The sequence below is a fragment of the Dryobates pubescens genome, chromosome 6 (assembly GCF_014839835.1).
Source record: "Dryobates pubescens isolate bDryPub1 chromosome 6, bDryPub1.pri, whole genome shotgun sequence".
In the NCBI taxonomy this organism is placed as follows: Eukaryota; Metazoa; Chordata; class Aves; order Piciformes; family Picidae; genus Dryobates; species Dryobates pubescens.
The window spans coordinates 23,448,868-23,474,934 of record NC_071617.1 but is presented as its reverse complement, the minus strand read 5'-3'; the positions used below and the strand labels follow the sequence as shown (position 1 = coordinate 23,474,934).

Below are 26,067 nucleotides of genomic sequence, written 5' to 3'. Positions count from 1 at the left end.
AAATAGGTTGGTGTTGTTCTACATTAAGATTAGTCTTCAGTAAAAGGTTTTCTCAAGTGATTTGATGCATCACTTCGATGCATAATAGAAATACTTTTCCAAGAGGGAGACACAAGGAATCAGTATTTACTTCATCTGTAGTTATTTTGTCTTGCTCCTAACACTGGTGATGCTTTTAAGTGGAAGTCCTCCATTTACGGAGTGTTTGCAACTTTCTTTTGTTCCTGTCACACTCATTTCCTCCATTTACCCCAAGAGCCTGAATTTATTACTGAGAAAAACCCCAGTCCATGTGCATGGCCTGTAAAACACCAGATATATTTTTCTTGTGCATCTATATATTTATAGAGTATTTGTCCCCATAGAAATAACTTCTGTTTCTTCCAAGGTATAAATTTCTAAATAACTGGGTTTACTATTCATTCAGATGAGACTGTAGGTTTGTTTCTTTTGTGATGAAAGATGTTAAACTGACTGACAGGAAATTTCTAGAAGCCATTTGTAAAGCTTCATTGCACTTTTACTTGGAAAACAAATAATTTGCATATAACGAACTTCCTGGGTTTTGTCTTTCTCTGTGGTTTGTTTTTTTTTGCTCTAGAGAGGATGAGCATGCCCTCATCCAGCAGTATTGTCAGACACTGGGAGGAGAATCGCCTGTGAGCCAGCCACAGAGTCCTGCTCAGATACTCAAGTCAGTTGAAAAGGAAGAGCGAGGAGAGTTGGAGCGCATTATTGCTGACCTTGAGGAAGAGCAAAGGTTTCATAATCATCCTACTTGATGTCTGAATTCTAACTGCAGCATGTGCTGTGTATGAATGTTGGCGATGAGAAGAGATTGATCTCTGAGTCATGGTTTTAGCCAAAGAAAATCAATCAAGGCATATGGTCCTACATAGGCTGTTAGGTAGAAGAGGGTGGGTCTGTGATAAAATACCTTAGTTTCACCTCTACTTTAGTGTCTAGTATTTTTTCCCATAATCCACAAGTCAAGACATTGCATGAGTTACTTGTGTTCTTGGAGGTGATAATACCATTATTTGATCTAAGGAAGTGTTTTATTTTAATTTGCTTGATAAGTCATCATTCTTCTCCTCTTCTCAATATCCCAGGAGCCTGAAGATAGAATATGAACAACTAAAGGAGCAACACCTTCGGAGAGGAATAAACCCTCTTGCATCACCTCCTGACTCTATTGTGTCACCTCAGCATGCTTCTGAAGATGCAGAGCTCATTGCTGAAGCTAAACTCCTGAGACAACATAAAGGTCGCCTGGAAGCAAGGATGCAAATATTGGAAGACCACAATAAACAATTGGAGTCTCAGCTTCACCGTCTGCGTCAGCTACTTGACCAGGTATATGTACAGTGATGTCTTTCTCTTATGTTAGTTTTTTGTGATGGATTTCTACCATGAAGACATATTTTTCCTACTCTCTAGCATAAGCCATAGTGAAAGTCAAATGAACACAAGATGATAAAAAGAATCAGTTTGGCTGGAAAAGACCTTTAAGATCATTGAATCCAACTATTATCCAACTGCCAAGTTTGGTGCTAAACTACATCCCTTAGCACCACATCTATGCATCTTTTGAACACCTCCAGGGATGGGGATTCAACCACCTCACTCAGGAGCCTATTCCAGGGTTTGATAGCCCTTCCAGTGAAGTATTTTGTTTTAATATCCAATCTAAACCTTCTCTGGTGCAACTTGAGGGCATTTTCTCTTGTCCTATCACTTGGTACTAGGGAGAAGAGACCAACACCCACCTCGCTTCAGCCTCCTTTCAGGTAGTTGTAGAGAGTAATAAGATCTCCTCTCAGCCTCTTTTCTCCAGACTAAACAACTCCAGTTCCCTCAGCTGCTCCTCATTAGATCTGTTCTGCAGACTCTTCACCAACTTTGTTGCCCTTCTTTGGACATATTCCTCAATGTCTTTCTAGTTGTGAAGGTCCTAAAGCTGAACATAGTACTCAAGGTGTGGCCTTACTAGTGCTGAGTACAGGGTGACAGTTACGTGCTGGGCCTGCTTGTTACACTGTTCCTGATGCAGGCCAGGATATTTTGGTCCTCCTTGGCCACCTGGGCACACTGCTGGCTTATAATCAACCAGTTGTCAAACAGCACTGCCAAGTCTTTCTCTAGTAGACAGCTTTCCAGCCACTCTGCCCCAAGCCTCTAGTGTTACACGGGGTTGGTAACTTCTAAAACATTGACAATAGCACATTTTTTCATTAATTAAAAAGCAGGGATAAGAAAATACATACCCTATTCTAAATCGTGGTGCCACTCACCCTGTATTTGACTTCAATTTTCCAATCTTTCCTTAAGTAATTTGGGTTTGTTGCCACAGTTTGTCACTGAAACCTTTCTTAGCATGCCAAAGAAAATGCATTCTATGAATCCAGTTCCTCAAATAGTATATTTAAACCAGTGAGCTACAGGAAAATTATCTGCTCATAAATAAATGCTGAAGGCAAAAGCCTTTTAGCAAATGTCATTAGCTAGTGATTGTAGGGTTTCTTTTTTGGGGGAAAAGGTTGATTGTTTTTGAAGGCAGCATATGCACATCTAGATTATAAAAATAACAGCAGAAACAACTACAAAGTGTTGTTAGAGATGTCACTTTGAGGAAAATAAATCTATATGAACATTTTCTCCTAACTGGTCTTCACACTTGGGGCAGAGTACAATAAGTCAAGTGATTCTTGCCTTCTGTGACTCAGCTGTACATAGTGGAGGATTTCACTAAGCCAAGAAACAGGTTGCATAAACAAGGTATCACAATGACATCAGTTCCTGCTGTAGATGATGCTCTCATTACAATGATAAAAATATTTTTGTTTATTTGTTTCATTGGCTGACTTTGTCATTTTTCTAGGCTGACTAACTTTAATATGCATCTGTTCCAATGGCTTCTCTAGTCCTCTAGCAGTGTGGTTTTGTTGTCATTAGTGTTATTCTAGCATCTTTAATCAATATTTGAGTAGCTTAAAATGTAACAGGGAAGATAACAATTGGTGAAACTCTTAAAAGAATTTTTGAGTATCTTGAGCACTGTGGCCACTAGTGGGTGTTTCAGAGTGGGCTTTAAAATCTGCAAAGAAATAGCTGTAGAACAGAAACACAGAAGTTCTGCAAAACCAATGAAAGATTATAATTTTGTAATCTATTCAGTATTCTTATAACATTTTTAGTAAGACCTTTAGAGTATACATGTGTGTTGTGATTAAATGGGTGGGTGGAGGGGCAGAAGTTTCTCCTTCTCAGTTCTCCCTCTGTAGTTTTCTAGGCATTTTGCAGCTTGTGGTGTCTGGTAGGGTAAGGTAGAACAGAGCTGACCTTTTCCAGTATTTCTGATCATGTATACCTCATTTACTATATACTAGTGCTCTTTTGCTCCCTGTCCAAAATGTCCTGCCTCTGTGGGAGTCTTGCCAGGCTTGTGAATGTTTCAGGTGCCATTTCCTAAGGTGTTCCTGTTTCTCCTGTCTTAATGAAGTGGCTGGTATGAAGTCAAGTATATGAAAAGGTCTACTTTATTACTTTTATAATATCTGTGACTTCAATATTACTTTCTATATGCATCTTTTATTTATATATAGTAGAATTAGATAATGCTTGGACTCAATGATCTTAAAGGTCTTTTCCAAGTGAAAGGATGGTATGTTTCTGTGGTTCTGTTTAGTGGGGGGTTTTTTTGACCTCTTGCTAAGCAGATTCTTTTCAAGCAGTCTCCGAGGTCTCTGAACCTACTACCAAGATGGGGATTCAGATTTTGTAAATAATTCAAATTTTAGAATAGAATAGAATAAACCAGGTTGGAAGAGACCTTCAAGATCGTCATGTCCAACCTATCATCCAACACCACTCAACCAACTAAACCATGCAACCAAGCACCCTGTCAAGCCTCCTCCTGAACACGTCCAATGATGGTGACTCCACCACCTCCTCAGACAGCCCATTCCAATGGGCAGTCACACTCTCTGTATAGAACTTCCTCCTAACCTCCAGCCTAAACCTCCCCTGGTGCAGCCTGAGACTGTGTCCTCTTGTTCTGGTACTGGTTGCCTGGGAGAAGAGACCAACCTCTGCCTGTCTACAACCCCCCCTTCAGGTAGTTGTAGAGAGCAATAAGGTCACCCCTGAGTCTCCTCTTCTCCAGGCTAAGCAACCCCAGCTCCCTCAGCCTCTCCTCATAGGGCTTGTGTTCCAAGCCCCTCACCAACTTTGTTGCCCTTCTCTGGACATGCTCCAGCAAGTCAACATCCTTCCTAAACTGAGGGGCCCAGAACTGGACACAGGACTCAAGGTGTGGCCTAACCAGTGCAGTGTACAGGGGTAGAATGACCTCCCTGCTCCTGCTGGCCACACTGTTCCTGATGCAGACCAGGATGCCATGGGCCCTCCTGGCTGCCTGGGCACACTACAGGCTCATGTTCTGCCTACTATCAACCAGAACCCCCAGGTGCCTCTCTGCCTGGCCGCTCTCCAACCACTCTGACCCCAGCCTGTAGCAATGCTTGGGGTTGTTGTGGCCAATATGCAGAACCCGGCACTTGGCTGTGTTAAATCTCATGCCGTTGGATTCTTTTTTTTTTGAGTATATATTCTTTGAAACTTCTTTATATTGCCACTAATACAATTATGAAGCAGCACTGAATCTCATTACTGCCCCCTTAACTTTCTGAAAGAATGACTGCACTCCAGCATGTTTGTTTTTCAGTCCCCTAGGCCATTACTGTCTGTGAAAGTCTTTTTCACTGTCTCGGGAAGGACTTTATCAGAAACCAGAATCCTTTGTTTTTATTATCTGTCTCAAGTATTTTTCAGTGCATACAAGGCATACTTTTTCTCATTAATGAGATGGATGATTTGCATGAAAGATTTTCATGAGTCCCAATGTCAAAATATATAACAACTTAGTAATTGCTATAATAATAATTGCTACTATTGAAGGACACAACTTTCTTACAGCAGTTTATTTTCTGTGACAGGCATTTCATGTGAACTGTTTCTCTCTTCTGTCAAGAGCAAATCTTTTAATTTCTTTTCTGCCCTCAGCCTCCTGGCTGTTGTTTGGGTAACTAACTTGCCACTAAATCTAAAAGAGACTATTTTCTCCAGAAGAACTTTCCTGTTGTAACTGTTTACTCTAGATGAGAGCATTTTAGGATGTTCTTTAGAGAGCACCTTCAGCAGAAATACATGAGTGTCCTCACTGCACATTTGCCTGCTTCAGGTCACAATTCTAAGGTTACCATACTATTTATATTTTAGCAAGCCCAAAGGATTGGTAGCTGTCACACAGTTCTGTCATTTTTGTCTGCCTGATTGATTACAGTGCCAAAGAGGTAGGTGAAACAGAACCAGCATGTGACAAATTTGATACCAACATGTTTATCGTACAGGGGGAAAAAATAGAATCCATTTTCATCTCCTTCCTCAGCCATTTTAGATACTGCATGTGCAAAGCAGAATTATGAAGGACATTTAAAGCCTGTTTGAATTTTTCTCTGTTTGTCTGAGCTACATGAATAGAGGTTTCATACTGGATTTGATATTGAAGTTTATGGGAGCTAAAGTCATCTGGCTTCTAATGGCTATACAATCAGACTGTAAGACATTAATAAATAGGCACTGCATCGGTCCCTTCATCTGAAAACAGAAGAGCTTTATGAAAGGGGGAGAGGAAACTACTTCTTTTATAGCTGGGAAAGTAAGTCTGGAACACAAGTTATCAACAAACATGAAACATCTGTGATGGATAGGGTAAGGGAGTTAGCCTATTTGAGATTTCCTCAGATTCAGAGGTTAGAAAGGGGAACTTTTTGGTTTGTTTCATGTGTTTGGCTTTTTACCAAAAGCAACAGAAATCAAGGAAAGAGTAGGTATGGGTATGTCTTATCTGTCCATTAAGCCACAGAGCACTTCAGGCTTTTCTTTGGGAAAGACACCAGCAGGAGGAGACACAGTGAAATAAGGCAATGTAGATAAAAATTGGTTAAAATAAGTATCTCCTTTGAAATGTTTTTAAAACTGCTGTAATATATAAAAATACTTCAACTTCAGAGTTTTCTAGAGTAGAACTTATCTGCCTCTTTGCATTGTTATTTGGTTTTGCACAAAAGGAGTTTGAAAACTCCTAGCACCTGGAGTTTGAAACATCCTCCTCATCCCTAGAGAGCCATGCTTGGTATCCCTGCTTTTTTTTTATTATTCTTCAGGAAGAAGCAAGCTGACATATAGTAATATTTTGGGCTGTTTTGTTATGATTTCTGCTTAAGGAATGTCTGCTGGGTTGTTTTGGCTGAGAATACATAAACTTTGTGGAGCTTGGAGGGGGCTGATGTTGGAGGTGATCGGATTTTGTAGGTGTTGTGCAACTGTGCTCAAGTCAAGCATTATTTTTATCCACCACTGAAGTCCTCATGCACCCTGGGGCTGTTTTGTCATTTGCAATAGCACTCCTAAGTGGTACAAAGTAGCCTTCACTACTAACTCGTCATTTTGGTTTGTAGACATCTTCCTATCCTAATTAGTCTTGACTTTGTAATGCCTTGCTGCCCGTGTTGCTGAACTGCAGTTTTGTGTCAAATCCAGCAACAATTTTCCTTCTTCAGTCATCTCTGAACATCAAGTTTGCATTTTGGATGATGAAATTCTGTTTGTTTATTGGGTGGGTGAGCAACCTCTCTGCTGCTGGAGTTTACCTTGTTCTATGCTGAAGTAACTTTTAACCCTTGGAGAGTTTGCTTCATCTCTTTAGCATTAGAGCTCTAACTTCCTGAACAGAGGGTCCTGGCTATACAGAATTACCTGGGGTTAGTTGCCCCAGGCTTGGTCTATTTAAAATCACCACACTCCTGTTACCTAGTCTGTAGCTGAGTTGAAGCCTGATACTGAACGGAATGTTATGTAACTGCTTGCTAGGCATGCACTGTGCATAGCAGTGTCTTGAACATAAAATCCTTCACTTGCTTGAAAATATTTCTGGTTTTCTTTGTTTTCTATATGCAGAGCAATATTTATTGATTTATTCTTTTAGTCAAAACTTGAAGTTCATATTGTCATGCTGAGAGAGAGAGATTTGGAGATTTGCTCGCTACTTAAGTGAATTTTTCCTTCTATTTCTCAACAACATGTATTGAAGAAAAAGTATCTTTCATTGTTCCATAATTTTCAGTTTTATTAAAATTTTATGTATTTTAAACTGGAAATTGTCTAAAAATAAATAAATAAGGAATATGGCCCTTAAGGCTGTGAGCTTTAGGAGGAGCAAACTTGTGCACAAATTAACTGCCATTCTGTGTATTACCTCATACATCACGTCTCACAGCTGTTCTAGGTACTGGTTCAATCCCAGTTTCAAAAAGATCTGCAAAGCAGTGATTTTTTTTTTATTACTTCTGTATCTGCTTTTGACAGACTCACTTAAACAATCTACTCTTCAAGTGCTTGGGAAAAAAAATGATGATTTGCAATAAAAAGAATAAATGATAGGGGCAAACATTTCAGCTAAAGTTCTGTAACTACGTCATATGTAAGTACTAGTTCACATGCTTTGTTGGGTTTTTTTCAGAACAATCATTTCTGCAGCTCAGATACTGTAATACTACTCCCTTCCTCAAAGAATTACAAGGAAAAAGGAGAAGGCAGGGGGAAAAAGTGCCTGAACAAGATCCCTTACAATATTTCTGGGGTGTTATAGTGAAAAAGTGTTATGGTCCTTTCTTATTTTGTGTCCAGTCTGAAGCATATACATGGCTGTAACTAAATGTAATGTAGAACATAGGTGTTTGATTCTTTGGATTCATGTAAGAGTCCAGAAAAGCTTGCCTACAACACAATTTTCCAAGTAGATCAGTTCCTTCTCATAGGAGTTTACATGTTACTGGTTTTCTGCAAGTTAGGTGTCCTGCAGACTATTGAGAAGCAGAGTCAGCAGGAGTAATGGTATTTAGATTTAACAAAGTTCTGTTGAATCTGCTACTGTAAAGAGTTCAGAGGAGGGCCATGAAGCTAATTAGGGGACTGTAGCATTTCTTTTACGAGGAGAGGCTGAGACACCTGGGGCTCTTTAGCCTGGAAAAGAGAAGACTGAGAGGATCTTACTGATGCATGTAAATATCTAAAGGGTGAAGGTCAAGGGGATTTTGCTAGGCTTTTCTCTGTGATGCCCAGTGATAGGACAAGGGACAGTGGGTACAAGCTATAACACAGGAAGTTTCACTTAAGAAAAAACTTATACTTTGAGGGTGATGGAGCACTGAAACAGGCTGCCCAGAGACGTATGGAGTCTCCTTCTCTGAAGACTTTCAAAACCCACCTGGGTGCGATTCTTTGCAACCTAATTAGGTGAACCTTAGGTTTAATGGGGGGGTTGGACTAGGTGATCTCCAGAGGTCCCTTCCAAACCCTACCACTCTGTGATTCTGTGAACTTCAGCTGAATGTTCTTTGTGTGTATGTACATGTATGTATCCAGTAATACCATTGCCTTTATGTGTAGATGGACTAAGAACCTTGGCAGACTGTTTTAAGTTGTACATAACATTAGAATAGGACTGAATTAACCAGGTTGGAAAAGATCTTTGATATCGAGTCCAACCTATCACCCAACACTATCTAATCAAGTAAACCATGGCATTGTGTCTCTATAGCATGTACTTGCAGTAGAACATTGTTTTTAACAATACCGTCAGCTGGACTCTAAGCAGATTACACAAGTATAAATTTTCTTCGAAGAAGTTGTTGGTTTGGTCATTGTCCCCCACCCCACAACAGTAGCATGGACCTAAGCCAACTTTCAGGAGGAAAGGAGGAGGACCACATGGGAAAGGAAAGGATCAGGATGACTGCATAGAAGCCCACCCTTAAATTCTGTAGATACAATTTGTCTAAATTTGGGTATTACTGTCTTTTAATACAGCCTGAGTCAGACTCCCGGGTTAATGGCGCTTCACCCTGTGCCTCACCCCAGCATTCTGCCCTCGGTTACCCACTTGAGCAAGAGACAAGCTCACAGTTTCATCAGACAGGTAAGTGTTTCCATCAGATGATGTACTGTGTGGGTCTGTAGGTGACCACTGAAGAGATTTGTTGGCATCATTCTGAAAAGATTTGTAAATAAAAAGGAACTGATCTTTGTGATGCTGTTGAAAACAAGACTGCAGCTGGAGCTGTTGCTTCTCTACACTTGCAAACAGCTGTGGTATCACAAGAATCCATGTGACTGAATTAAGGATTTCTGTCAAAAGGCTCTTTGGTCCCATCTACTTGAGCAAGTGAATTTACTGGGCAGAGCCATCCTCATTGAAAAGGCAACAAGATTTCACTGAACTGAAATGGCCAACAGCTGTTTGTCCTACAGTACACACATGGCACCCAAGTAATCTGTCAGATACAGGAACAAATGTCCAAAACATGTAATTGAAGCTTTCTGATGGATGCTTTCAAAATTCTTGTGTATCCTCTGCTTATCCTGCTGTTTTGATGAGCTCACCCTTCAAAGACATAACATCCTTAGGAATAATTCAGTATTTAAGTCTATAGCCTCTGGACCTGAGGGTATTTCTTGAAAGGTTATTTTAAGTTTTCCAATATCAAAATTCATTAATTTCTCTGGGAATTAGCAGATATAACTACACACCAGGGAGTGGTCAAAACTGGGGGGAAAAGAAAATATTTCTCGCCAATTTTCTTAAGTGCAATTTTCTCCCTGGTTTTGTTTTCAAGCTCTTGTGTTCTAGACTAAGAAATCCTTTTATCTCTGTGGAAAATGGGACATACATTCTCTTGCATACTGAAGTTTTTTTTCATTCAGCACCGATGTGTGTTTTTAATCTGTTAGGGAAAACATGGAGCTTCTGATTTAATGCGATGATAGATTTATAAGACGTGCTGTCTGATAACACTGCCAGGAACAGAGCCAGTTGTATTCCTTAACTCTTCCCTTGGATAATTTTAAACAGTAGTGCAAAAAAAAAAAAAATTGCAAAGAGGATTTTAACACTAGTGAAATTGCTGGTGTATGTTGAGTAAAGACCATCTAAAAGATAAATGTTTCATTCAGAAAAAGAATAATGCATTTGCTCTGAAAGTTAGATGACAAATCATCTGAAAATGGAACAGAATTTTAACTGAGTAGCTACTGAGTATAAATCCCTTATCTTATAAACCTTTTATTTAACTGTAAATTCTTATATACTTCTTCCTGGCAATTTCTTAACCACTGCACCCAAGATTTAATGTTAAGCTTTAATAAAAGAAATTACTGCAAATCAATAATGTAACTTTCACCTTTCCCAGAACTGACATTCTCAATGACAGTTTCTGCACACTAGCTTACAAAGGCTTCACATAGTGGTTTCCCTTGAAATATAAGGAGGGTTGGATGAAAACACTTCTCAGAATGTTGTGGTGGTTTTTATTCTTTCTCATTCTTTCTTTCATTGCTAAATTAATTGATCTTTTTTGTTGTCATGTCTGCAGATGACTTGTTAGTTCCACCTCATGATACCAATACAGATCTAACAGATGTTATGGAGCAAATTAACAGCACATTTCCAGCTTGCTGCTGTAAGTGTAACAAATTATGCCTCTTATTATAATACTAAATTTGAGGTGACCTTTTGAAGGAAAAAAGTCATTCTTGTGTTATTGACTAGTAAAAAAACCTTCTCTCTGATGAGTTTTCTTGTCAAGATGTACAAGCTATGTAATTCTGTTCTTTAAAGTTCCACAGTTAGAGACACTGTTTGTGAAGGTAAATAAACAACTGTTTCCCTGTTTCAAGTGGAAGTGATTCACCTGAAACATGGAAAAGCATATAGCTCCATATGGATTTTCAGTTGTGCCCATGTAAGGAAAAAAGGCCTAGAATCTTGTTATCTACTAATGTAAATCTTATATAGAGCTTAAGTGAATTTAGGTTCAGATATTCTGGATGCTGGTTTTCTAATAAAACTTGGGGAAAAGGCCTTAGGCAATAGGAGGGACCATAGCCAAATCCTGACTGCTTGAACTAATTATTAAAGTAGTTATTAAACTAATTGACCATAGGAAGTAACACAGCACATAACACATGCATTGAAAGTTGATATTTTATTCAGTGTCTATTAAAAAGAGATCAAAAGGAAAACTAGTTAGTTTTCTATGCATAGCTTTTGTCAGCTGACATAAATTTTCACTGATCCTGTTTCTTCCAGCATGCCACTGCACTCAGAAGAGCAGCTATCTGTTTCCAGCAGTATTTCCTTCAGATTATTTGTTTTGGCAGAGGGAGTGAAGTGGCAACTTTGTTATTCAGTGTATTTCTTTTAAAATGCATACATAAATACTTACGTATTTACACCATCAGCTCTTTTGCCTGAGAAAAACAGTAGTGAAAATTCTGATATATTCTTAAACTTTCAACAGTTCTTTCAATTGAATGTAGTAATGGTAGTCAGTTTTAGAAGGCACTGGTGAGAGGGTGGGTGCTTATGCCCAGTTCCTGCAGAGGCATCAAGGCTGAAATCTGTTCTGTTTCATGAACTCTGTGAACCCTGTTAAAATATGCCTTTTGTCTCCTGTATGCACATTGCTTGGCTGTGAAGAACTGCATCACAGAAGATGCACTTTGTACATTTAGAGAAAGCAAATTAGCATCTAGCAAAAAAAAAAAAAGGTTGTCCTCTACATTTTCAGGCAGTTCAATAGCTCACAGCCCATCATCTTGCAAATTAAGGATTTGATTTTAAGGAGCATCTCTTCTTGAAGTCAGCAGCTACTGGAGATACTTGGCACAGCTCAAAGGCTGTGTGTGTCTGTACACATCAGTAGCAAACGCAACTCAAGTATCAATTCTTGGGTTTGTAAATCCTGTCTTGCATATATATGCGGAGTGTACAGCTACCTTCACATTTGGCCCGAATGACTTTAAAGCTCAGTCACACCCTGTGTCAGGGCAAGCTTGATAGTGAAGCCATTCTCTACAATCAGGAGAAACAGGAGTGAAAATGTACTATCTGTGAAACAATATACTGAATGAAGCAGGAGGAAATTCCAAGTGAAAACCATAGCTCCACATCCTTTCATACTGTGAAATGTATCTGAGCATTTAAGGTTAAAAGAAATCACAGTTCCAAATTTAATGTGTGGTGTTTTGTTTTGTTTTGTCATTGACATGCTGCTGCAGAAATCAACTCAAACCAGCATGCCTCAATTAGTAGGTACTGCTTATGTTTTCTATTCTTCAGTTATTTTATAACGTCACTTTCTTGAGATATTTACTAGCATTTTTTAACCACGTCAGATTCCTGTACTGTTTTAGAAGCCTAAAATGAGCATTCTGGCCTTCTCAATAGAGTGCATTAAACTCTATGTGTTTTGCTGGAGAAGACCATGGCAGACCATTTAGTCCATCATCTTTTCCTGTGGCTGTTGGATGACAGTTGTCTGACCTGTTCTTTAAAGCTGCCAATGATGCAAACTTCAGGGATTTCCCTGGGCAATCTATTTTAAGGGCATTGCTGTATTCCTAACCTTAAATAATATACTTTTCCTTTTATAATTATACACAAACTGCATTTTATTAAAGTGATCTTCATGTTGAACATATCATGTCCATTTTAGTAAAAAATTTTAAAAGATACATTTTCCCAATGTCATCACTGCTGGTCTCTAGCATCTTGGCTGCAGCTTTCACTAAGAAATGACTAGCATCTGAACCTCATGTGTCTTACTTTTACCCCATCTATATAATAGAGCTAGTCTTCTTTGCTGTATTTGTGTTATGGGTTTCGGGTTATAATTCATCCTGAAATCAGTAATTCTGCTTTGTCCAAATATCCCTTATAAGCAATAGTTAATATAGTACAGTCAGCACTTTTATTAAGGGTGGCAGTTTTGGTTTGTTGGTTGTTTGGGGTTTTTTTTCCCCTAGATCTTTTGATTATAGCTGTGTTGCCTCTTTTCCTTCCTTGTTTATGAGATTGGTCCTCAGAACTAGGCAGGTGTGAACACTGCAGCAGTCTTGCCTGTGTATCTGAGTGAGTTCCAGAAGAGAGCTTTTTGAACAGATATGTCATAATACATCACTCATAAGTCTGTATGGTCACAAGTGGTGAAAAAATGAAGAGTTCATGTCAACTATGCATTCATAATGCTATGAATCTGTTATAAGTAAATTTATATAAAGACAGTTATGCATAGGCTATTGCAGTACTCTTGTAGTTTAATTAATTTTGTTAAGATAAGGGTTATTCTGTTCTTCTGTAGTACTTACTTACCTGGCTTTGTTTTTAAACTGCCAAGATACAGTCATGTAAATTTCTAAACTGTTCCTGTTTGTTTTCTTCTGTTTTCAGCAAGTTTCACTGGCAGACCACAGGTATGACACATGTTTACATACTTGCATCTTTGAAAGCAAAGTAAAGCAAGTGGAAAAGTTCTGTTAAGCAAAGCGGTCAGGTTTTTTTCCTGTATTTTTAACTCACAAGGCTATTTGGATGCTGGACCCATGGAAGGCTCAATTCTGAAATATCCCAGTTAATAGAAAATTCTTGGTAGTTCAAGCATTACCAAAGGCAGAGGGTGATTCCCAGATGGTCTCACTGCAAACCTTCCCTTACAGAACCATTGGAGAAGGCACATTTGTCTGTTCAGAAACAGAATCATGAAACAGGAGCATGGAAATAGGCCTCATGTTTGAAGGAGCTGAGCCCAGATCCAGACTCTGTACTCTCCATTTTTACCATTTAGGCTTCAGATAGGAGAGTAGCTTGCTGAAACTTTTTTTGCTGGGTGTGCAGAACATGGAGAGTCTGTAAGTCATATTTACTGCTCTGGAGACTAACATCCTCTGGGCCTTACTCAACAAGAATTTTAAACACTGCAGTATAATAAAATGAGGTTTCTCTTAGCTGCGTGCCTCAGCGATTTGCTGAGTCTTGAGCCAATATCTCTAAACTTTTTAAAATACAGGGGGTTTGTAAAGTGGCATCAGAGCAGCTAGAGCTTTCTGTGCATGTTAATGGGGTACTGACGCGGTTACATCTCATCACGACAGGCAATGTGAAGTTCATTTGGTCATCGGCCAGTGCTTCCCGATGTGCAGTAGAGTCCTTTTCTACAAACCACCGATCATGAGTTCCGCTTCATCAGAAGGCTGCATGGGACCCTGGAACATGCTGTTCGCTCTGACTGCGTGTTCGACTTGAAATAGTAAAACACTGAATACCCAAAGACGAGGATGTTGTTTTTATAGTACCAGGTTTTCTTCTTCTTCCCTTTCTATGCAACTGTAAATTAATGAGCAGTGGAGTATTTGTCACTGATTTGTATAAATATACAGCCGGGGGAAAAGGGGCGGGGGCTTTCTACACCCTCTTTTTGATAATCGTCAGGAGAACTGCGTAAAGAGTTTGAAGCAAAACGTTACGTGGATACATTCCGTTCAGCTCTTTGCTTTTACCTTGTAAAGTACACTTAGTTATATTCTCACCCATTTAATATTCCATACTGATTATTTATATGCAAACCATCTGATCACACATATTTCAGAATATCCTTGGTTTGTTTCAGTATTGGCTTAGGAAGTTCCCATAATCTGCATTCTTGTTACTGGTTAACAAAAATTGCTGTTGGGTGCAAGTTACAGTGTTTTAACTCCATTAAACAAGGTAAACTATGATTTTTGACTCATAATCGTCATCCTCATACACAAAAATGAAATTTTAAACTCTGTTTTAGTTATTTCCAGCCAACACACTCCATTTGGAGGATTGTTTTTTTTAAGCCTTACTTTACTTTGAAATGGGAGATAGCTCAAAAGAGGACTTAGATGATAGCTTAAGTTGTTTTTAGTGAGGTCTAAGTTAGTGTAATCTTTCCCAACTTTGTTCAGAGACAAAGCTGTGCTGTTCCCCACTGTGCCAAACTTGCTTCAAGTTTCAGAATTTACAGTCTGTAAAGTAAAGCTAATTTCTGTGAGATCCCCTTCTTTCGTCTGCCTCTTAGAAATGAAGAGACAATTAGAAAGCCCTTTCCAATACTATGAGTGATGGAACATTTTCTTCAAAACTGCAATACATTTAGATACTATCATATGGCATTGTAATCTTGCAACTCATCTTTACCTTTGAAATGATTTATTTATGTACTTTAAGTAGATGTAATTACATGAATGTTATGTAACTGATCTGCTGATCTCTAGTTTTAAGGTGATCATAAGATATTTTACTGCCTTTACAGAATTTACAAGACTGCATGGACACTTGCTTTAATTTCAGCACATACCCTTAACTGGTACAACTGCATGCAATGTATTTCATGTATAGTGGAAAGACACTAAACTGTGTTGCTCTTAATTATTCCTGAAGAAAAAAAGAAAATAATTGCGAAATGGTATTGGAAGAGTTGTACATTCTCTACTGCTGCTGGAAAATACTAAAGGACATTAAGACAGCAGGCCAGGAATCTCTGGGTTTTGGGAAGTGGCACCAACTAGACTGTCCTGCACCCACAGTATTCACTCCTGGACTGCTGCTGCTCGAGAAGTGATTCAGGCACAGTGTTGACCACGTTCTAGTGTTGGCTGTGGTGCCAGTTCTTGCTAAACCCTTTGGCAAATTATTTAACCACTCTGCCTCTGTTTTCCCATCTGTAAAATGGGGATGATAGTACTTACCTCTCAAAGGTGTTGTAGGGCTTGCTTAGTGTCTGAAAAATTCTGTATAACTGCTACGTATTACTCCTGAGTGAGTGGAACAAAATTGTCAAAATGGGAAGAGAAGATGCTGGGTCCTATAAATGCTTTATCTATTAAAAAAAGTAGTGTAGATACTTTGAGAAGAAAAAAAAACAACCCACATTTTACAGAAGAGGAAAGCCATGACCACCTTTCTACCTCAGGCCTATCTTCATGAGTAGTATTGGAAATAGCTTTATATTCTGTTCTCTGCAAAATACTTTGCTGTTATCAAGCTACATCATTCTCTAGGCAAAGAATCCTTAAAAATACCCCCATACATAAGTAAAAAAAAGTCTCAATAGTGAATTTGGTGGCTTTTATTTTTGTTCTCAATATGAGGTTATGTATAAAGTTGTTTTTCTGCCTGTGTTTGTATGCAACCTTTGTCCTCTGCTGCCAAGTAAATGCTGCTTCAAACACTACATTGTAACATTCTTCCTCTGAGACAATAATAAATAAAAGGAATATATTGCATTAACATGAGAAAAAGTATGGTGTTTAAGTTTAAAGTTTGGTGCTCTTCAAGGATGGCACTTCTCATTGCTAAATGCTGAAAATTAATTTTCACACAGAAGTGCCGTGATAGTCCATTTCGGTGTGCTAGCATTTTTGGAGTGTGGTTTGCATCTATATAAATGGGATTAAGCAGTGGTTTCTCCTCATAAATCTGTGCATAATTTTTCCAGTTTTTCATCTGCAGTGACTTAGTCTGGAATCCTCAGTTTCATGACAGATACTAAATTTGGTCACTGAGATGCATACTGCTTTTCTTTCAAATATGTCATATGTACGCATTGCAAAACGGCAGTAATGCATGAATCCCTGCCCAGCGTTAGAACTGAAAATTAGTCTTCAGGTTTTGCTGGCATTCAGACCACAAGCTTAGCTGAAGCACAGCATCAGGTATTCAGTCAGGAAATGTAAGCTCTAGCCCTGCCATGTGCTGATTTTAGGTATTTGCATTAAGCTAATGTAAATTGCATTAATGACTGTGTTTAAAGAGGAAAAAAAGTCCACAGCCCTAAGAGTTCTGTTGCTTACAGCAATAGTTTTCATGTTCAGTATTTATTAAAATACTGCTTTTTAAAAAAATCTCTAACAAATGTAAAATGTGTCAGAGTAATACATTTTCCCTCACTTTGAAAGGCTGCTTAATAAAGAAGTTTTAGGGAAGAATCTGTTTTTTTCACATGGCATTGAAGTGATTCAGCAGTTAACAAGGAATTTAATCATAGAAATAGAAATATATTGAGCCAAATTAAGTTCTGCATTTAGAATAATAAATGTGTCAAAGAGGAGGAGAGTTGGAGATTAAAGAATTTATTAAACCACAACATCTGTCTTTTCAAGGAGTAAACATTTTAATTATGCTTGTAGAGTTGAAGGCAGCAGGAGAGAAACATGGATCAGTACCAGGGCCTGACTTTCAGTACAGTTTATGAAGTGCCCAGATGTACAACTTGCACGCTCCATCACTAAGGTGACAGATGCCAGACCTGTGGAATGCTGTCACCTGTGAGGAACGTACTCTCAGCTTAAAATCACACTTTTGCCCTGTGCCATGAAAGGTTCCTGGTTCTTGTCAGGAGGAACAAAGGGGCAACCACCACTCACAGAAAACCACTGTGGGGGGTTTCTCAAGTTGGGTAAGGCCATTGGCAGAGCATAGCAACTTCTGGTCCTCAATGAACAACACAATGGTAAGTACTCCTTCCCTTTTCTGCACAGCTTTTTCCTTTGAGCACTAACCAGCCTCTTACGCTGTTATTTTATTTGAAGCTTTTTAGGAGAAGAATTAGATGGCTGCATTGAAGAGCTCTCCGTCCAAAATTTGTATCTATCCATCTAATTGGGAGAGACAGCTTCCTCCACAGCCCAGTGTGGATAGAGTGGTTGATAACATACGTGTTTAATTTTTCATTACAAAACACCCTTCAGCTGGAACATTACTATCAGATCAGTTCATTTTCTCAGAGAAGATGCAAGATTGATGCATTTCATTAAAATCAGGGTGCAGAAGTTCCTCTACTATTGGGGCTTAATCTTCAGAACTTCCACTGTGAAACAGCTCTTCTTCAGTGATATTTGTTTTTGGACCAGATGTTCACATCCCAATATAAAGACAGTGGGGCCAGTGTCTTGTAATTCAGAGATATTGGACCCAGACACAAACTATCACTATAAGCACAGCAATTCCTGTCACCAGAGTGTCCTAAGTCAGTAGGCACAAGCCCTGTGAGGAGAGGCTGGGGGAGCTGGGATTGTTTAGCCTGGAGAAGAGGAGGCTCAAGGGGTGACCTTATTGCTGTCTGCAACTACCTGAAGGGTGATTGTAGCCAGGAGGGGTTTGGTCTCTTCTCTTAAGCAACCAGCACCAGAACAAGAGGACACAGTCTCAAGCTGCACCAGGGGAAGTTTTGGCTCTAGGTGAGGAGAAAGTTCTTCACTGAGAGAGTCGTTCGCCATTGGAATGGGCTGCCCAGGGAGGTGGTGGAGTCACCATCCCTGCAGGTGTTCAAGAGGGGATTGGATGTGGCACTTGGTGCCATGGTTTAGTCATGAGGTCAGTGGTGACAGGTTGGACTTGATGACCTTTGAGGTCTCTTCCAACCTTGGTGATTCTGTGATTCTATTAATTCCACAGCTGAAAAATTAGAAGGAAAAGGAAAAGCTGAAAGCAGGCAAATTAAAAGTGTATTACTGTAGTGGGCAGGCTTCAGATTTATGCAAAAGACTGGAATATCTTACAATACAAACTGCCTTTTGGAGGGAGCTTGCTCATGACACGTGCTTTTTGTTCTCTACTTGGGAATGCTTACCTTCTTAAAGGTAAGCATTTATACCACAGCCAAACTCAGTAATGAATCATGTGTACTGTCATGCAGATGTGATGTTGTGCCATATGGCTGAGAATTCTGCCATATTGTCCCACAAAATCAGTAGCAACATTAGTCTAACAAATCCAGCCAAGGTGTAAATTAGTAACAGTGGGGTATGAAAAAAAAATAATAAATAACCAAGCAACTTTTAGTGGAAAAAAATATTTGAGCAGGAAGGGATCTGTTCCATCTTATAAGCGAAAAAGCTCTCAGGAATCATGAACCATATGCTGTGTTCCTCAAAATGTTCCTGTGGCCAGCGAAGGTGAAGTCTTCCTTGGCTTGCCTGTCTTTGGGAGCCTATCTTCTTTCTTTAGTGCCACTTAAATGTTCATGACATGCCAGCAGAAAGTACACTGTTCTCAGCTTAAATCTATGCATTAGAACAGCTGCATGAAAGTGCAGCAGCTGGTTTCAGAAGAGGAAGGTAGTGGTTTCATCAACTGCAGTCCTATGTGCCTCTCTCTGAGACACTAGCAGAGGAGCTGCCAGAAATGGGATGATTTGGCTTATTCTCCCAGGTGTCCTAGTGCTGCAGCAAACTGTTGCAGCTAACACAAAGGGATATTTTAAATTGAAAACTGCTGTGTGTTAGTGTGCACATTGAAAGTGATAAACCAGGGAGATGAATAGCATTCCTAAGTGCCAGTCTTAAGCAGATTCCCTCAAAAGGGAAAAATAGCACCACCACAGCAAAACAGACACTATCTGTCCTATCTGATTGTCATCTCTGAAACATAAAGATGAACTATTCATACTCTCATTAGTCATTCTCTTTATAGAGCCAGATAAGCACTTTAAAAATGTCTAATTTTCTGCTCTCTAATAACCAGTATTTACCTTGGACAGTCGAGGTAAGTAGCTCATTGGAAGATGTCTTCTGCACAGAATGGAATTCTTTTTTGCCTCACAATAACTGAATGTATTTTTTGACTATGATTTAAGTTCTTTGGAAAATGAGCCAAAGGTAGAGAAAGGCACAGCATCCTATACCAAGTTTGTGTGTCTCATAAGCTAGACATAATGGAGTTAGAGAAAAGGCCACATAAATGAGGCAGTCTGAATTTTACATGGAGGTGGGCAGCCATTTGATTAAATACAATAACCTTTCTGAATCCTAGCCCAGGTGAAGTGGAAGTTGGTGGGTAGCTCATATGACTACATGCCAGATTATTTGGTGTGTAAACCTGGCCCTGCAAACACAGGTAGCAAACCCGTTCATTTTTCTTTGCCAAAGATGACATTTTGCATGTTGAAAGACTATTTTTATGATTAGCAGTTCATAGCAGCTGGGCTTCTCCATATGTGTTTGACAAATCGATGCTAACCCACAAATGAAATTTCATTTGTTAAAAAACTAAGGAGAATGGATAGAAGATACAATAGTAACTGGCATTGATAATCCACATTACTGATTTAAATGCAAACTTAAGTAGAGAAAGCTAAGGGTTACCCAGATCCTCCTTCTTGAATATTGGAATGAGATTTGGTGTCTTCCAGTCCTTGGGATCTTTCTTTGATTCCTATGACCTTTCCAAGATACAGAGAGTGGCTTTGCAATGATACCAACCGGTTCTGGCGGCATTCATAGATACACCCCATCAGATTCCACAGGCTTATATTTTATATATATATATAGTATATTATTATATATAATATAATATAATATTTCTTATAATTATATACATTATTTTATACATATATATTATTATTATTATATATATATCGTGTCCAGTTCTGGGCCCCTTAGTTTAGGAAGGACGTCGAGACACTTGAACGTGTCCAGAGAAGGGCAACAAGGCTGGGGAGAGGCCTTGAGCACAAGCCCTATGAGGAGAGGCTGAGGGAGATGGGATTGTTTAGCCTGGAGAAGAGGAGGCTCAGGGGTGACCTCATTGCCCTCTACAACTACCTGAAAGGTGGTTGTAGCCAGGAGGGAGTTGGTCTCTTCTCTCTAGCAACCAGCACCAGAACAAGAGGACAGAGTCTGATGCTGTGCCAGGGGAAGTTTAGGCTGGAGGTGAGGAGAAAGTTCTTCACTGATAGAGTCATTTGCCATTGGAATGGGCTGCCCAGGGAGGTGGTGGAGTCACTGTCCCTGGAGGTGTTCAAGAGGGGATTGGACGTGGCACTTGGTGCCATGGTCTAGTCGTGAGGTCTGTGGTGACAGGTTGGACTTGATGATCCTTGAGGTCTATTCCAACCTTGGTGATACTTTGATACTGTGATGTACAGTTTGTTTAAGCATTCCATAACCTGATTCTTTTCCACCAGGGAGGAGTACACTCTCCAGACTTCTCTGGTCTCAGACACCTGGGATTCTTGAAGGTTAGTCTTACAAGACCAAGATGAAGAGTGTATTTAGTACCTCAGACTTTTCTGTGTCCTCTGTCACCAGCTCCTTTTCAGCAATGGACCCATGTTGTCCTCAGTTTGCCTTTTGCTGCTGATGTACTTCTCAAAGACTTTCTCATTTTCTTTTATATCCCTCACTAGGCTTTGGTCTTTCCTAACACTGTCCCTGTGGTTTTGGGCAGTATCTCTGTATTCTTCCTGGTCACTGAACAGGCTCAAGTCTGGTGTCCTGAAGCCCAGGGATGTGACCTTGCTTTTTGCCTTTCTCCTTTTTTTCTTGGAATCCTAAGCTTTACAGACTCGTGGTTGCTACAGCTGGGGCAGCCCCTGCCCTTTACATACCTTAACCATTTTTCCTTCTCCATAAGTGGGAGAGGTGGTCCAACAGGGTCCCTCCTCTCACCAGATCCTCAGTCCTCTGCATTAGGGAAGTGTCAGAGTGCACTCCAAGAAATTTTCCATCCTCAGTTAGCATAACACTGAGCCAATGCATTACCTTGCCCTGAAAAAAATCTCTTGCCAAGAGATGTATGACAGATGAGTAGGGAGGGACCTTATAAACACATGTGCTTTGGATGATTTTGTTTAATATCTCTGAAAGTATTTTGGTGAGCAGTTGTGAGGAGTCTAATGAATAGCTGTGATGCACAGACAGGCACACAGGAAGAAAAACTATCCAGATGTATTTCTGCCTCTCCAGTCCCAGCAGCCCTGCTGGAACAGAAAGTGTAGCTCTGACCTACTTGCTTTCAGCAGGCTGTAATTACAGCGCCTATCAATTTTCTATAAAAATACAGATGCGAGCAAATGGAAAACCCAAGTGGCTGAAACATGAGCAGAATAGGAATGTTATTTCATCCCCTAAATCTCAGGTCCTGTGAAGATGATGCTTGCAGGCTGAAAAGTAAAACTAGTTCAAATGGCAGTAAACCATCAAAATAACAGTGGGACTTTATTGTGAAATATGAGCCAGGGTTTGTACACAAACAAGATATACTATGGTATCCATCTGTCTGCTGCCTACACTCATATTTTTCCATCTCAAAATGTCTGCTTCCTTGCTGAGGAAGGAAAATTAATTATTGCTTTAGTGAAAGACAATTATTTTTGGTTTGAACACCCATTTGATTTCTCACAGTGCAGTTCGTGATAAGCAGTTGGTGGCAAGGCGTTGAGCCAGGTGCCCAAAGCTGGACGTATCACCAAGTGAAAGGGAATAATCACTCCCAGTAGTAGGTGATAGATGCGACTGCTGATTTCCAGGTTAACCCACTTAATATAGACCTCAGTAGCATTTGCAAATAAATTCTTCTGATAACTATTTACATTATTATAGCAAACACTTTGGTTCTATTTTCATAGAATCAACCAGGTTGGAAAAGACCTCAGAGATCATGAAGTCCAACCTATTACCTAATACCTGACACCTCATGACTAATTAAACCTGTTTTCCTACAACTCACAGTACTTGTAACATTATTGAGAAAAATGGGATTAGGAGATAAATGTTTTCTCAAACAGCAGTCTCATTTGTTTCCTTTTGATCTAGGCTTGCCTTCCAGGCATAGACTCACAGGTGTGGTTTTGCTTGGCTTCTTCCGTTCAGATATTCAGAGATTGTAAGCATCTGAACATAAAAAAAATCCGGCTTTTAAGTTAAAAATGCTGTAGGATTGTCAGTGTTGTTGACTGCTCTATTATTTATGATCTCTCCCATGTCTTAGAAATTACCAGTAAACTGGGCAAAACTGGTACACTTTCCATTTCTTTGCCCAGAGCAATGGTTTCATTGAACACTTTTTGGGAAGTTTGACTAAAATAACAACTTAGTGTAATGTCATTGTACACAAGTTTTATTTCTCACAGGCTGATTAATGCTCACTAATGAGAGGTCTTCATGACACAGTTGATTTTAAGGCTCTTTATTGTTCAATACAAACCAAACCAGGAAGGCATAATCATGCCTTTCAAAGGCATTTGAAAAATACATCAGGATATATGCTGCAGTTTAAGTCTACTGGCATCCTGCAGTTGTTGCATTTATCTCTTAGCTCTTAATCCAGTTGCAAAGGGAAAAACAAGCGATAAATTAAGATTATAGCACATCTGTTTGCACAGAGATCAAATAAAATATGGCATATTAATGCAGTAAACATCTTAAATTATTATTATTTTCTGTAATATGTTTTGCTTGAATATTGACAGATGCTTAAGAAAATCAGTTGTTTTTTCTGGTTTCCAATAATAGTGTCTGTGCCTTTCTCAAACAGTATACCTACCAAAACAATTAGATTAAATTATGTGATTAAACCCAAGATATTCCACACCCATCTACTGTACCCTTCTAAACTGGCGGAGGTGTCAAGGCAAAATCAGAAATGCCTGGATGTTGAAGAAATGCCTTAAAAATCAGTATGGATGATGACATGGATTGTTTTGTGTTATTTGTTATATCTACTGCAGACAACATGTAGTACAGAACAGGGTTGTGTTAATGGTAGTGTGATAAACATCTATGATAAAATAATTTTTAAAAATGAAAATAACAAATCATACCTGTTTCATAACCTCGAGTACTGTGTCCAGTTCTGGGCCTCTCCGTTTAGGAAGGATGTTGACTTGCTGGAACGAGTCCAGAGAAGGGCAACAAAGTTGGTGATGGGTTTGGAACACAAGCCCTATGAGAAAAGACTGAGGGAGCTGGGGTTGCTTAGCCTGGAGAGGAGGAGACTCAGGGGTGACCTTATCACTCTCTACCTGAAGGGAGGCTGTAGACAGACGGATGATGGTCTCTTCTCCCAGGCAGCCAGTGCCAGAACAAGAGGACACAGTCTCAGGCTGCACCAGGGGAGGTTTAGGTTGGATGTTAGGAAAAAGGTCTATACAGAAAGAGTGATTGCCCATTGGAATGGGCTGCCCGGGGAGGTGGTGGAGTCGCCGTCATTGGTGGTTTTCAGGAGGAGACTTGATGACGTGCTTGGTGCCATGGGTTAGTTGTTTAGGTGGTGTTGGATTGTGTGACCGTTTGACGCTGTGCCTTTAAGGAAGGGGCACACTGGCTAAATGTTTATAAAATATTTTGGTATTCTAAACGAATTTCATTGGCCAAGTTAAGGTGGGAGGCGAGGTTAGTCCCAGCGTGGCTGGAACTTTCTCTCAGTCTTCCTTTCTTCGCTGTCCCTTTCAGCTGGATCTGCTTCTGGGCTTCTTGCCAAGAGATAAGAAACTAACTCCCTGTGCATAGGCCTCTGTCTGCTGTGCTAACCCCTCTTTTCTCATCTTCTACCTCTTTGGGGGAGAAGGGAGGTAGGGGGGTGAAGGGGGCACAGGGGGAAGCCCCTTCTGTTGGGGGTCTGGTTTCTGATTGTGTTTATTTGCTGTATATTTCTGTATATATTGTAAAATACCTGTATTTGTTGTGTTACATATAATCTGTTTCCTTGTAAAATATACTCTCATTTCTCTGACTGGGTTTAGCCGTGGTCTCTTTCTCAGTGGGGGAGGGAAAGCAGAGCCTTTCCTTTCAAACCACCACAGATTGGTTGATGGGTTGGACGCGATGATCTTGAAGGTCTCTTCCAACCTGGTCTGGTCTATTCTATTCTATTCTGTTCTGTTCTGTTCTGTTCTATTCTATTCTATTCTATTCTATTCTATTCTATTCTATAAGGATTTGCCCCTCCACGGAGCTTATTCCCAGTCATAAGTAGTCTTTCCTCTAAGGAAAAGCTCTCCCAGCTAGTCATGGCTGCCACCCTAATCAGCCGCTCACACTAGTCCTAGTCCTAGCCTCCACATCAAGGGGCAAGGCAGAGAAGAGGAGCATCCCAGTCTGAGAATGCAGCAGAAATCCAGAACCATTTAATATTCCTGTTCAACAACACTTAAAAAGGAAATCTGTGTTTATTTGGTGGGTATTAGCACTATAATGTATGTAATTAAGTAATAATGACCTTAGAAATGCCCTCATCTTTGAGCAGGAGAAAGAACAGAGACTGAAGGTTGGGGCAATTATCTCATCCCTTAGCTCCAGGAACCAAGCACTAAATAAGCATTATATGAAAGTGAGTAAATAAGTTGGTCAATTACCTATTCTCACATCCCCAAGTGAAGTTCTTTGAAGATTGCAAACATTTATGTTTAGCCTTCAGCTTAGTATTTAGAGTGCTGAAACTAACTGTGCATTAAAAATTTATCTGTGAGTTAGTACTTAATAGAGTCTGTATTCATGTCCCTGTGAGTGGGGGGATCTGTAAGAAATACTAGTTTTCTGTCATCATAAATCATGTGTATACATTTAAGCACAGGGTCTGGCATGGACGGGAATTGCCCTTTTGGTTCTCACAGTCTCTTGATTTGACAGGACTGAGCAGGCAATGTTAATATACATGTTAGTTTAGCATCCTGGTAAACTGCTCACTTCAGAAGTTACAGCAAAGAATTTCAACATGCTCTAAAGAAATGAGTATTGCTAGGGGTTTCCATGGCTATATTCCTTCTCCTTCAAGAAACCCTAGTGATGCCAGAAGAGAAAAACTTCTTAGACATAGAAACTTCTTAGGCAGGAGGCACCCTTGCGGGATCACTCCCAAAAGTGCAAGGGGCCCCCGAGGTGAAGTTTTCACATTTCTACAGAAGCTTTCACAAGCCAGGCCTACCTAATACAATTATTCTTCCTACCTGTTACATATTCATGGACTATGATTCATCGAAGTATGTGGACACCTGCGCCCACGCAGAGAGTGTGGGGCCCCTATACCAAGGCTGCTCTCACATGCTTAAGATCGTAACTCCCTTTCTTATTTATGTTTAACTTACTAACTGAAGAAAAAGGTTGAAAATGTAACCCAATGTATTCTGCAGCATGTGGAATATTGCTAGATATTCCAAAACAAGCAGTGAAATGAAACATGGGGTGTGTCCAAAGCCTTTGAAAGACAAAGGAAAGGAGAAGAAAAAAAACAAAAGCCTTTGAAATGCAAGCCTGAGGAATGCAAGCTCAGAGTAATAAAGCAGGCTTAAATCCTGATTTTCAAGGGGGCGCTAGTTTTGAGAGTAGATGGACATCTTCTCACTCCCACAGTGCACAAGAGGCAGA

General features: G+C 39.8%; 1 protein-coding gene across 5 annotated transcripts in view; it reads left to right on the top strand.

The window, feature by feature from the left end:
- Window positions 1-16,217, top strand: part of UTRN (utrophin) — a 387,861-nt gene extending 371,644 nt beyond the window's left edge. For 4 of the 5 annotated variants that reach the window (XM_054162750.1, XM_054162746.1, XM_054162749.1 and 1 more), the window contains 6 exons: window positions 602-760; window positions 1,113-1,356; window positions 8,932-9,040; window positions 10,494-10,580; window positions 13,352-13,374; window positions 14,053-16,217. In XM_054162750.1, coding sequence (XP_054018725.1) covers window positions 602-760; window positions 1,113-1,356; window positions 8,932-9,040; window positions 10,494-10,580; window positions 13,352-13,374; window positions 14,053-14,061 — 631 coding nt within the window. In that variant the 3' untranslated portion in view covers window positions 14,062-16,217. Of the gene's footprint in view, window positions 1-601; window positions 761-1,112; window positions 1,357-8,931; window positions 9,041-10,493; window positions 10,581-12,180; window positions 12,215-13,351; window positions 13,375-14,052 lie in introns of all 5 variants that reach the window. The other variant, XR_008462314.1, reaches the window with a different exon arrangement.
- Window positions 16,218-26,067: the final 9,850 nt, after the last annotated feature.